This window comes from Daktulosphaira vitifoliae, unplaced genomic scaffold (assembly GCF_025091365.1).
Source record: "Daktulosphaira vitifoliae isolate Bord-2020 unplaced genomic scaffold, ASM2509136v1 Scaffold_1, whole genome shotgun sequence".
NCBI lineage: Eukaryota > Metazoa > Arthropoda > Insecta > Hemiptera > Phylloxeridae > Daktulosphaira > Daktulosphaira vitifoliae.
The window spans coordinates 64846390-64859793 of NW_026099572.1; the positions used below are offsets into that span (position 1 = coordinate 64846390).

General features: G+C 26.4%; 1 protein-coding gene across 1 annotated transcript in view; it reads right to left on the reverse strand.

The window, feature by feature from the left end:
* Positions 1-3809, reverse strand: part of LOC126895635 (uncharacterized) — a 22263-nt gene extending 18454 nt beyond the window's left edge. The window contains exon 1 of the mRNA XM_050667742.1: positions 3346-3809. Within this exon, the coding sequence (XP_050523699.1) occupies positions 3346-3736 (391 nt within the window). The 5' untranslated portion in view covers positions 3737-3809. The remainder of the gene's footprint in view (positions 1-3345) is intronic.
* Positions 3810-13404: the final 9595 nt, after the last annotated feature.

Below are 13404 nucleotides of genomic sequence, written 5' to 3' on the forward strand. Positions count from 1 at the left end.
TGTAAGAACAGTTATAGAAATGAATGTTGAAGGAAGAAGAGGTAGAGGAAGACCAAATAAGAGATGGAGGTATGTTATTGAATGCGATATGAGGACAGCTGAAGTGAAGGTATATGATGTGGGAAATCGTGTCAAGTAGAAGTTTAGGATAAGGGTGGCCAACCCCAAGTAGTTGGGATTAAGGCAAAGAAAAAGAAGAAGATTACCAGAAATTCCGGTGGCAATTGACATAATATGATTGTTGTTTGGAAATGTACAATTTAGCGTTTAGTTGGGTTTAAACAATATAGCGTCAAATCAATTACCTACTCTATCGCTTGTGTATTAATATACACTACACTTTAATGATACAATAAATAAATAAACTCACACATACACACATATGCATATATAACATTGTGTCTAATGTAAGTGTAACATGATAAAAAGTAACCGTAAAATGAAAAAAATGGAATATAAATTTTAGTACTCATATTAAATGTAATGTAACTCGAAAAATATTTGTTTAAATGAAAAAATATAAGAAAATTTTTTTGTTTATAATTGTCTTTTAAACAACTTTTGTACGAAACTTTTTTTTGTAAGTTAAATATTTTTTGAGAAAATTAAAAAAGCTCATATTTTNTGTAAGTTAAATATTTTTTTTTGAGAAAATTAAGAAAGCTCATATTTTTGAACTTTTGCGAGGCTTTAAAAAAAAAGCTCAATTCCAATCTTGAGGACTATTAGTATGTCATTGTACATATTTTAATTCAACTATTAATAAAACAAAATTTTTTCCGCAATTTTTTCTTTGTTGACTGGCCTAGATGTCAATTTTAAACTTGTAATTGAGCTAAAAGTTATGGTAATATATTCAATTTATTTTACTATAAACTTTCATAAATCTTTATCAAAAATTTTTCATCAACTTTAAAGAACCAAAAAAATAGGTTAAAATTGAAAATTTGGACTGATTATTTTTAACATATTAAAAATCAAATCAGTAATAATTTGAAAACAAATTTTTTTTTTCTTTTAATTATTATTTTATATATAATTAGTAATAATATAAAAAATTAGATGTGATAGAAAAAGTCTACTTGCAGATTTGAAAACAACGCGAAAAGTTGATTTAGAAAAGTATTTATTTTTGCTTCTGATGAAAGTTCTTTGTAGTCCAGTGCATTTTTTTACAGTAACAAACAGTTTTTATAGAAAACTATTGTATCAAGCCCTTTAAATTTTTATACACGTTTAAGTAAAGCAAAATATAACTTCTTTATTATTTTTATAATTTCTACGTTTAAATTACAATATTAAATATCAATTTCATACTAAATTTAATAATTATGATTAGTATATATTCATGTATTATATTTTAAAATCAAATAACTACTAATCGTGATATAATTAAAGAAATAAGAGTTGATGTTGCTTTTGGAATAATCCACCAATTTCATACTTAAAAAAAAAAATTTGGTTGGGAATTTTTTATGTTATTCGCCAAAATTACTCCTTCGTTGACTAGAATAAATCATTAAATAGAAAATTTGATGAGAATTAAAATAATGTTATTTTTAAGATTAATATGCAGTCAGAAAGTTTTATAATTACTATTTATTGTAAATTTATCAGAAAAACTCATTATTTTTTCATTTTTATCGTAATAGAACACTTAAATAGAAATCATAGTAATCATTTCTAAGTAATTTTTGATATTTAAAAAGATTCTACAATTGAGATATCCAGAACTGAATTAATTTTAATGATTTACTTTAACTAAATACACCAATCAAAACAAAGTTGTTAAAAAGATTTACTCAATTGAGCGTATTATAAAATTTGATTATAATTTTTGAGGGTAATATCTTCAACTAAATACGAATTGTAGTCATTTGGCGTATCGTTGAAAAAAGTAGGTCAATTTAGAGCAGATAAAATAAATGATAGTCACAAAAAAATATCTTCTCAGCTTTGTATCGAAGCTAAAACTTAAAATATAGTAAAATAATTTTAATATGAATAAGTAATTTCTTCTCGCGAGTGGCGACTAAAGTGATGGGATCCTTGATTTTTATTGAAGTTATTGAATCTAAATGAGATAAAAATCAAACGAGTTAAAAATTTATACTAACTTAAAAAGAATTAAGAAAAATTGCAAAAAATTCATTGCCATACGCGGGTTGGAACCTTGTTTACATGCAATACTACTGAAATATTTTACCTTAAACTTTCAGATTAGTTCATGATTAGTTAGTATATTTAAAAATATTTCCAAAAAGAGTTCTCAAGCATTACTGTATATTTTGTTTAATTCATGAAAACATTTATCCCAAACGTCAATTCACTTGGTCAGTAGCATCAGTAAGGGAGTATAGATGTAGCGTCAATCGTAGAAAAGATGAGAGAAAATAGACTTAGATGGTTTGGTCATATTTACTAAACAAAATATTTAGTTTTAATATTTACAAATTTACAAATGATCTAACAATTCAAATAATTTATTATTATAAATAGATTACATATATTCATATACATTTTGAAATGACATTATAGTGATAAGCACAAATAATTTATAATTTTTATTATTTCAGTTAATATCTATTGTGACAATAAAATTTATACTTTTCAAGAAATTTGTCAGTATTTGGTTAATATACACAATGAAAAACATAACAATGTTTTATATAATTAATAATAATAAAATAATTATATTTTTATAAAATATAAGAATATAATATAATTATACAAATATAAGTGTTGAACTTATCAGGTACATTATTAATATCTATTATCAAAACTTGATTTGGCATTTTTAAGTTTCATATATATTTTATAAACATAAAAAATTGATAATTTAATATTATGTATTATTAATATCTATATTTAATGTCAACAGTCTAAACAAATCATAAGTTTCTTTTACATGATAGTCAAAGTAATAACTTATATATTCTGCAAGGCTATCAATATTTTCTTCATTAGGTGACTTATAATCTTTGTATTCTTGTTTATATGAAGGCATTAGTTTAATACTATTTGTATAAGAACATAAATGTTTTGAATAATAAAAAATTTTCTTAAATGAGTCATTTAATGTATTTTTCAAATTTTTTGCAAATGTATCATCTTCAGGTGATATTGGCATATTTACTACGGAACGTAGTTTCGAAAAAAATGCGTCATCAGCACATACTTCAGTATTACCTTGAGGAAATAAACTTTTAAAAAACAGTGCTATATTATAAAGATAATGTACTAATTCTTTATATTCATCGATTTTTCTTAGAAGCAAATCCTTCATTTGTAAGGTCATTGATATATCTTGTCTTGTTATTTCTTCATCATAGATCATTTTATAACCTTTATTCATGTATAACAAAATTCGATTACAGAGCTTAATCATTTCCCAACACTTACATTTTACGAGTTTAAAAATTAACTCTACCTTTTTTTGATGATTGCTTGAATTAACATGCAAATATGTTGATGAAAGTAGCTGTGTATTATTCTGATGTATATTTATATTGTTGTCAATATTATCAAAGATATTATCAACTGTTAATATTTTCAAGTTTTTTCTATTTCCATATTTAACTTTTATATTCTTAAATTTATCCCATGCATTTACATTCGCAAGTATTCCATTAAGAATTGCAATTTTTTTAATTTCGTTTAAATTCGATAACACAAAATTTGACAATAGTGATTGAATTAAAATAACGATTAATACAAAACAGTTAAGAAAATTCATATTTTACATAATACAAAGTTTAAATAAATAGTACAAATTTTTATAAATCAAAACTAATGAACACTAACACATAAAACTTGTACTGAGATCTATGTATAGTGTAATGTCATTTTTTAATTGTCTTTAGTTATTTATTTTAAGTAGGAATATAAATTATTTATGAAGCCAACTGTACATTTTTTTAGTTATATTTCAATTTATTTACTTAAATCTTAAAAATAATTATTTAAAATATGTTATTTATAACAAAAATCATTCGAATACGTCGCCTTGTTAAACAATGAAGTACTATAAAAATTTAACAAAAATAAAATTAAAAAGTGTGAAATTCAAAAATTATATTTATTACTACTTAGTATAATATTTATTAAGTATTTTTTTATTTATCTCTAATACGTTACAGGAACATAAACTTTGTTGTTTTTAATGGAAACGTACATATATAACTAGCATATAAAATAACAAATGATTTAATTAAGAAAATTACTTGACGAATACTACTTTCGATATAGTAATACGGTTGTTATAACTACATTATAATGAATATTTCATAATTGATAAATCGCGTAGTTTATTAAACTAGATAATATCAAATTGATTTTTACTAACTTAATTAATTTAATAAGAGAAATAAAATGTCTAGTTCAAAAAAAATTATGTTTTATACAATTACAAGTGTTAAAAAAAAATTAATCGGCATAAAAACATGAGTATATTCATATTCATATAGGGTGGGGAAGAATTTGAAATATGGTTGTTTGTTCATTCAAAGAAACAGAAATAATAAATCTCATTTGGTATGAGAAAGGTGAAAGGAAATTTTATCTTTAAGGAGGGAGGTAGTAAAATATGTTATCAAAATATAAAATGAGACGCTAAAATACGTTTTATCAAATTGCTTCATTGATAAGCATTACATAAACTCTCCTCTATAAATTGATAAGAGGTAAATGAGGGGCTGTATGAAGCAATTTTCAAATTGAAAAGATGTCGAAAATTAGTGACTTTTAAATGTGTAGTTTATTATAGGATATCCCCCGTTTACGGGGAATGAGGGAGGCTTTTTCAAATTTAGAGAGTAATGTCTTCGACTAGATACGATTTGTGATCTTTTGACATCTTTTTTATCAAAATCGGTCCAGCGAGAGCTGAGATTGAGCGTTTACAGACACACACACAAAAAAAACACATCATAGTAAAACCAATACCTTCTCAGCATCGCATCGAAGCTAAAAATAATTAAGAACACAAAAAAATTGTTTTAAATTAATACTGATTTTAATTATTAATATGTTAAAAATAAGGAAAATGGCATATTTAACCTATTTCGTTAATCCTTCAAAGTTGATTTTTGTAAAAGTTTATAATAAAAAAAAATAATAATTTATTACAATAACTTTTAGCTCAATTTGCAAGTTTGAAATTGACATCATTAAATAAAAAATTTATAAGAATTAAAAAAATTGTATTGTTAAGATTAATATGCAGTGAGGAAATTTTATAATTACTATTTATAGTAAATTTATCAGAAAACCTCAATATTTTTTTGCATTTTTAACGTAATAGATAACTAAAATAGAAATAATAGTAATCATTTCTTGGTAACTTTTGGTGTTTTAAAAGATTTTGTAATAATACAAAAATTAGGATTAAAAGGAAGGTTTATATGTATTGTGCATGTAGACCAAGTTTATGTATTTTTGAGGACTTGGTCACAGATTGACTATTTGATGTGGAATAGAGAGAGCTTAATGCGGGTATAACATTGTAAAGTTGTCCTAGGCAAGAATGTAACTTCAGAACGTAGACTGATGGTAATGGAGTTGTGGTGTAGTGGGAAGAGAATATACAAAAACAGAAAGAACACAGGTGAAAAATCGAGGATCTGATGATGGAAATTGAATGGGAAAAAAGAGCTAATAAAATTGGTAAAAGAAATGATGGTGTGGAATTTCGAGGGAGATATAAATGATGTGTGGAATAGCAAAAGAGATTGTTGGTAAGAGTAATAGTAGAATGCCAGGAAATAAGTAAACCTGTTGCCAAGAACGTTCAAAGAATCTTAGAGTAAGAAAAAGTAGTTCAAAGTATGGTAGAGGAGCAAAGGAGAGAAGATTGTATGGAGTATAAACAGTTGTATGATAGGCTAGGAAAAAATGAAAGTGAAAAAGAAGTCTATAGACTTGCAAAAGTAAGAGAAAACAATTCTAAAGATTATTACTATATAAGATGTATAAAGTGTTGATAAGAGGGTGATATCGAGTGATGATGATGTGAAAAAAAGGTGAACAGAGTATTTTGAAAAATTACTGAATGAGGAATATTAGAGGATATCTCATGGAACGAGGGACTAGTAGATTTAATTAGTGAGAAAGAGGTGTGGGAGACTGTGGCATCAATGAAAAAGAATAAAGCATTAAGATCAAATGAAGTGCCTGTAGAAGTATGGAAAATATTAGGCGGTGTTGACATGAGGCGGTTGAAGAACGAAACAGTTTGGTTTTTTGCCTTTGTCATTTTCATGAACGCCTGTTTATTCCAATAAGAAAACTAGTGTATTCTTAATATATTGGCTCAACATATTGTAGTAATACGAAAATAAAGATATAAATAGGTGTAAATGTGTATTGTGTATATTGACTAAGTTTATGTATGTTTAGGGATTTGGTCAATTGATGAGCAACGAGATTCTGTCGGGGTTGTATAGTCCGAGGGTTTAGAACAATAAAGACAAGTAGAAATAAAAAGAAATAACTAAGGTTACTCTTATAGAGATATTATAAATGACCCAACAGGTAAGTACCTGTAATAATACACTGAGGCAACGAAGAGGCAGTGGCCATCTCACAAATACCCAGTCAAAGTGTTTAATAGTTGAGGATCTAGGTGAAAACCAAGAATCGGAAGCTACCCGACGTCTGCCCAAATATCTTTCCTATCTCCTTAAATGAGTTTTAATTGCCTGAAGGAGACACGGGCAATCGTGTACCTTAGTTTCAGGGGATAGATTATTAAATAAAATTAGACTATTGTTTTATGTCAACGACAAAGTAAAGTTCTATTTTAGATGTTTAGTAAATATAAGTTATATGTAATGTACAATACGTCTGACCTGAATCCATGTACAGTTGGTTAGTAGGTATATCCAAGTGAGACGGAGTTGGTTGGCTATGATGACAATTGGCGATAGACGGGTCGTTGAATAAAACAAGTTAAGTTATAAATAAGACGAAAGTAATAATATTGAAAACTATGTCTATAACGGCCACTCAAACACAACTGCCCTTTGTTAGTTAGACGTCAGTAGCTCCGGGCTACAGACAAGTAGAATAGTCACATCAGCATCTCCCTCTATGCTAATTAATATGTATTACGAATTATATAAATAGAAATAAAACGTGTGTAATATAAGTAGTAAGAACATAGTAATAAATGTTCTTACAATATATACAGTAGAAATCACATTAGGTTTTAAACTCTTTTAGGCAACGAAGAAGCGGTAGCCATCTCAAGAATGCCATGTAATGGGATTATGTAAAAGGTGCGAACTAGTTAATAATAATTAATTGAAGTTTAAAGATTAATATAATTATTTGATCTATTGCTTTATCGTTCTATACTCAGATTATTAATCTCATTATATAATAGAACAAGGGAAAAAAACACTTTTCTGGAAAAATTACTTAGCGTGCTCGGTTTTCAAAATTTTTTTTTCCAACGAAAGTACTCGGTCACCAGACTCCAGGAAAATTATTGACGAAGGTCGGAAAATTTTTAAGATTTCTACAATATACATAACCTGACTTTTATCAAAATTAAATTTTTTACATAGTTCCACGTATAATAACCTGCTGAATTTTTTTTAAATTATTCTGTAATATAAACACAGTTATTATAATTAGAATATTAATAATTTTTTTGTATACCAGAGGTTTATTTAAGGGGAATATGGACCCCCCTTGAACCAGCGCTATCAATATTTTTTAGGCAAATTATAATAAATAAGGATCTAATGTCATTTTTTTTCATTATTACTTTAATTTTTAACAAAAAAAATTGTATAACATGTTTAACAAAGTAAAAAATATTAAATATCCTCCTAAAATAATTTTTGAATAGGCCTAAAGGGAATACTTCATAAACAAACGTCAACCTTATACACAATACATTTTACTATAATCTCTTTTTGATTTTTTCTAATTTTAATAATAATATTTTTAATATATTTTTGACACACTGATTCTGATGTAATATTTTTTTTGTAAAACACTTACCGTGCCCGGCGTACACCTACCGGAATTAGTGACTTACTTATGATGACGGCTTGAAATGGCTTACGCGCCTTTGGCGCGTAAGGTTCGTAGGGTTCCGGGCCTGTGTTGGAGCCTAGTTCTAAATAACTGACTCTTATTGGTTTGAAGTCTTATCTGAAGATTTTTCTATGTTTTTATAATAATTTTTAACAATATCAGGTAATAACAAAATAATACGAACTCAAATGTTTAATTCATAAATTAACACGTAAGAATTTCGACAATGATGATTACGAACTTTACGTATCGATGTCGAGAGCGCGATTCAAACAGCTCAATGAATATCTGGAGACAGACTCTCTCAAGCCCTCAGCACTTAGGCCTGACTGAGAATCATTACTCTGGCTTTATAGTATTTTATTATCCTCGAACAATCATCATTGTTTCATTCTTTTAATGTTATCGTTTATTGTTAAGTAAGCATAAAATATGAAATATATAAATTAAATGGGGGATACCTCCAAAAAAATTACAAATTTAAAAATCGCTAATTTTTTCAATTTTTATTACTATTAAACTGCCATAACTTTTTTAAAAATGAACATATCAATATAATTTTTTTTTTTTATAGATGCTTGATGTCTTTACCTATCATTTGGTATAAATTTTTATAAATTTAACCTTTTACCTGCTCTTAGGGGGGATTCAAAATTTTTTCACAAAAAATTAACTTATGAAAGTGTTTCTTTTTTTTTTTTTTATGTCTGTTGCCACTTTTTCTCAGCTCTCACTGGATCGATTTCTTTCGACAATACGTCAAAAGATCACAAATCGTATCTAGTTGAAGATATTACCCTTAAAAATTAAATTAAATTTTCCTTCGTTTTGCGCAAATGGGGGAAATATCCAAAAAAATTACAAATTTAAAAATCGAATAATTGTGTCATTTTTTTCACTTTTTTTTCTTAACACTTCCATAATTTTTTCAAAAATAAACATATCAACATATATTTTTTTTATACTAAAACCTTAGATATTTTCCTTTAATTTGATAACATTTTTTTGAAAATCTATTACTTAACCTGCTCATTGGGGGGATTTAAAATAGCAGCTTTTTTACATGTAAATGGCTGCCGTAGTTAAAAAAACGCTATATTTGTGTTAAAATGTTCGATTTTAAATTTTCAACTTAAAAATGCTATAATTTTTCGTAAAATGTAAATATCAGCACAATTTTTTTTTTCTAAATACATAATAAGTACATCTTTCATGTGACATACTTTTTATTAAAATTGGACAATTTCCTCATATATAGGGGGCGTTTAAAACTTGAAACATTGTATAACATCTTTTTTTAAATTAAACACTATCTACAAATTTGCATAGAAGCGTTTTTTATGATAGTGATTTTAATCACTGTCAGATATCATCTATACTGGACCCAACTATGGCACGACCCAACTGTGCCGCCACTTCACTGTGCTGGGTTTTTTTTTTTATTTATGATTTATATAGCAACATGTTACAAAAAAAAAAAATTTGAATGTTATAGACTGGTAGTAATACACACTAATAAAGCTAAAAACCCAGCGCAGAGGGGTCGCGGCACAGTGGTTATGTAGCATAATTGGATCAAGTATAATAATATCTGACAGTGATTAAAATCACTATCAAAAATAAACGCTTCGATGCAAATCTTTAGAGTGTTAAATTTTAAAAATTGATGGATTATTGCAAAAGCTATATGATCTTCTAGTTCTATATTAATATCCTGATTAAGATAAAGTATGTCGAATGAAAGAGAGATAGTTAAAATATACTATTTCTCATAAAAAAATTGTGTTGATCCATACACTTTTCAATAAGTTATAGCATTATAAAGTTAAAAATATAAAAAGTATAATCGAGAATTTTCACATAAAATTAGCATTCAGTAGCCATTTTCACGATGAAGACAAAATCAAGTCCAAAATTTGTTTTTTCCATAATAAAGTATATTATATTATCTTTACTTTAAGATATGTATAAAAGTGTCAGACTTTTCAGAACATTTCCAAAAGTTACTATGATTAATATAAGTTTTACTATGATGTGTTTTTTTTTCTAATTTTTAATTTTTTTTTTTTTTGTGTTTGTTACCACTTTTCTCAATTCTCACCAAAATGATTTCTTTCAATGATACGTCAAAAGATCACAAATCGTATCTAGTCGAAGACATTACCCTCAAAAATTGAAAAAAATTTCCCTCGTTCCCCGTAAATGGGGGAAACCTCCAAAAAAATTACAATTTTAAAAATCGCTAATTTTCGAAATTTTTTCATTTTTTTTTACTAAAAACTGCCGTAACCATCAAAAATGAACATATCAATATAATTTTTTTTCTTGATGCTTTGTGGTATATTTTTTTTGTAAATTTGACCCTTTATCTGCCCACAGAGGGGCATTTATATTGACAACTTTTTCACAAAAAATTAACTTTTTCAACTTAACTTTTGAAAATGTTCCGGGAGGTCTGACACTTTTATATATATCTTAAATTAAAGCTAATGTAATATACTTTAATTAAAAAAAAAAATTTGACCTCTGGACTAGTCTTAATGGTGAAAATGGCTACCGAATGCTATTTTTGTGAGAATATTCTCGATTTTATAATTTACATTTTTTACTTTAATGTGCTATAACTTTTTAAAAAATGTATGGATCAATGCAATTTTTTCATGAAAAGTAGTATTTATATACATCTTTTATTGGACATACTTTTTTTTTAAATCAAACCATTTCCCTATATACGGGGGGGCTTCAAATATAAAAAATGTATATATAAAGTAGAACTTTTTCAACTTAATTTTTGTAAGTGTTCAGAAAGGTCTGACACTTTTATATATATCTTAAATTAAAGCTTATGTAATATATTTTAATTTGAAAAAAAATTTTGACCTTTGGAATGGTCTTTGTAGTGAATATAGACATCAAAGTTTTTCATTTTCAACTTTATAATGCTATAAGTTATTGAAAAGTGTATGGATCAACACAATTTTTTTATGAGAAATAATATATTTTAACAAACTCTCTTTCATTCGACATACTTTATCTTAATCAGGATATTAATAAGGAACTAGGAGATTATGAAGCTTTTGGAATAATCCATCAATTTTTAAAAATTATTTCGCTATCTAAAGATTTGCATCGCGGCGTTTTATTAAATTCAAAATATGTATTCACATTCGAAAAACAAAGTTAACACCCTTGCAAGGCATAAAGAATGAACTTAAGAAGTATTACATATACCTAATTATTAAAGATTAATATGTAACTAAGGGTTCCAAAAAAAAAAAAAAAAATGTTTAAATTATTTTTATTTTATAAGTAATTGAATGGATTATGCAAAAAAACACTCTGCGTAGGGATCGATCCCATTGCTTGATTGCGTGACATAGTGTATTTTTACTTTATTCCCAAGAAGGAAACTATGTTTCAAACTATCACAGTCATATATTTTTGTTACAGTTATTATTTTTATATAAAACACAGGCAATATTATCTAAAGTAAACAACAACATTACATACGCTATAGATATACGAGTTCAATGCGGTGAATGATGGAGATCGCAAATTTTTTGAAGGTTGTGTCAACTTTACCCCCCTAATGGGCACCCAAGCATACGGTTTAGTTATACGAATTTAACACGATGAAAAAAAGTTACAGCGTATGATACGCTTAAAGAACTACTTTTTGAGGATAGCGTATTTTCCAGGGGAACATGTTCTCCCTTATAGCATATAATACGCTAAATGAACCACATATTTTTCAAAATAATATGCCTCCCTTTCTCTTTCATCTTAATAGGCCTTTAGGTACATGAGAGGGGGGTGGAATCGCCGAGCGAGTGGAAAGAGTCGCCACGCTCAAAGTCGGTCTGACTCACCCCAAAAAATATTTCACATTAAAAAATACCAAAATTTAATTCTCAAACTAAAAATTTTCTTAGATCAAAAAATACCTGGTTGGTAATCAACCAGGAGAATGTCATAATTTATCGACTTGTTCCTCTTTACAAACATGCATAGAAAAAAATTTTAGTAGTGTACTATCCTTTAATCTTAAAATCCTACCCTGCTTAGATATGTCAGATTAATTTATTTTTAACAGTTTAAAAAATGTAAAAATTGAAATATTAATGTGCTATAATTTAATAATCAAATTATGATCTCAGTTAAATTAACCATGTTAATTTTTATTAATTGTTTACGATAATTTTATATATTTCATTTTAACTGTAGTTGAATCGTTATTATTATGAAGAGGTATTTCGTTAAAAAGCGTAATAATTGGTTCACAACCATTATGAGTAATATTTGTCATTATTCTCATAAAGTATAAGCACACGCATGACTACCTAGAACTTCATAGAGGTAAACAAATTTTGACCCCTGTTTACAACACAACCGTTATATAAAACGTGACTTCTTTTTTGACTTCAAGATTTACCAAAAACCGCATAGAATTCCATGTAAATGATCTAAAGATTTTTTTTCTATTAAACCCAAGATGAAAATTTAGCCTGTTACCTACTTAAAGAGGTAATAAAAAAGCAAGGTCTTTATATCAAAAACACGTTACAATAATAATTTTATTTGTGACATAAAAACGATACAGAAAATTTATAAGCTAATTTCGAACTGTAGTGTTAACTATATGTAGTTTATTTTTGAAGTAGAGAAATTTTTTTATTTAACTCATGTAAAAACACTTAACCAAAATACAATACACTCATATTTTTCACTTAGAGTTCAGACTCTGATTTAACAATTCGTCAGCCCAGTATAAATTAAAATAATGAACTTCTTAAATATATACCTAATTACTATAATTTATGTAAAAAAAAAATTATCGAATAGCGATTGTATTTTAATTTTTATAAATTATATTAAAAAGGGTCTTCTTTCGAACGAGTCCAGTACAGGTTTTATTAATGGTTCATAAATAAAGCATTAACAGTCTATGTAAATCATTTATAGAATATTCAGTAAGACAGATCAATTGTCACAAACAATGAGAACAATAAAAACCCATTTTCTTATTTACTGAACACCCTATATACTTTATATTAGTAAAATAAAATAAAATAGTTAACAAATCCAAAAAATTTTAATTTTGGATTTTTTATTTTTCAAAAGTTATGTTCTTAAAAAATCATAAATGTTTAAGAAACATATTTAGAATAATTTTTAAATTTGAAATTTAGTAGGAATTTCGAACTTCCAGTTTAGAAAATTGGAATTATCTAACTTCAGGAAATTTTAATTTTTGTCATTAATAATCTCAGGGCTGTTCTGAGATTTGTAGGGACTTTCACTTTTCTATATTTCTTGTTTTAATCAGCAATTTTTCAATGTATAAACTTGATAAAAAAA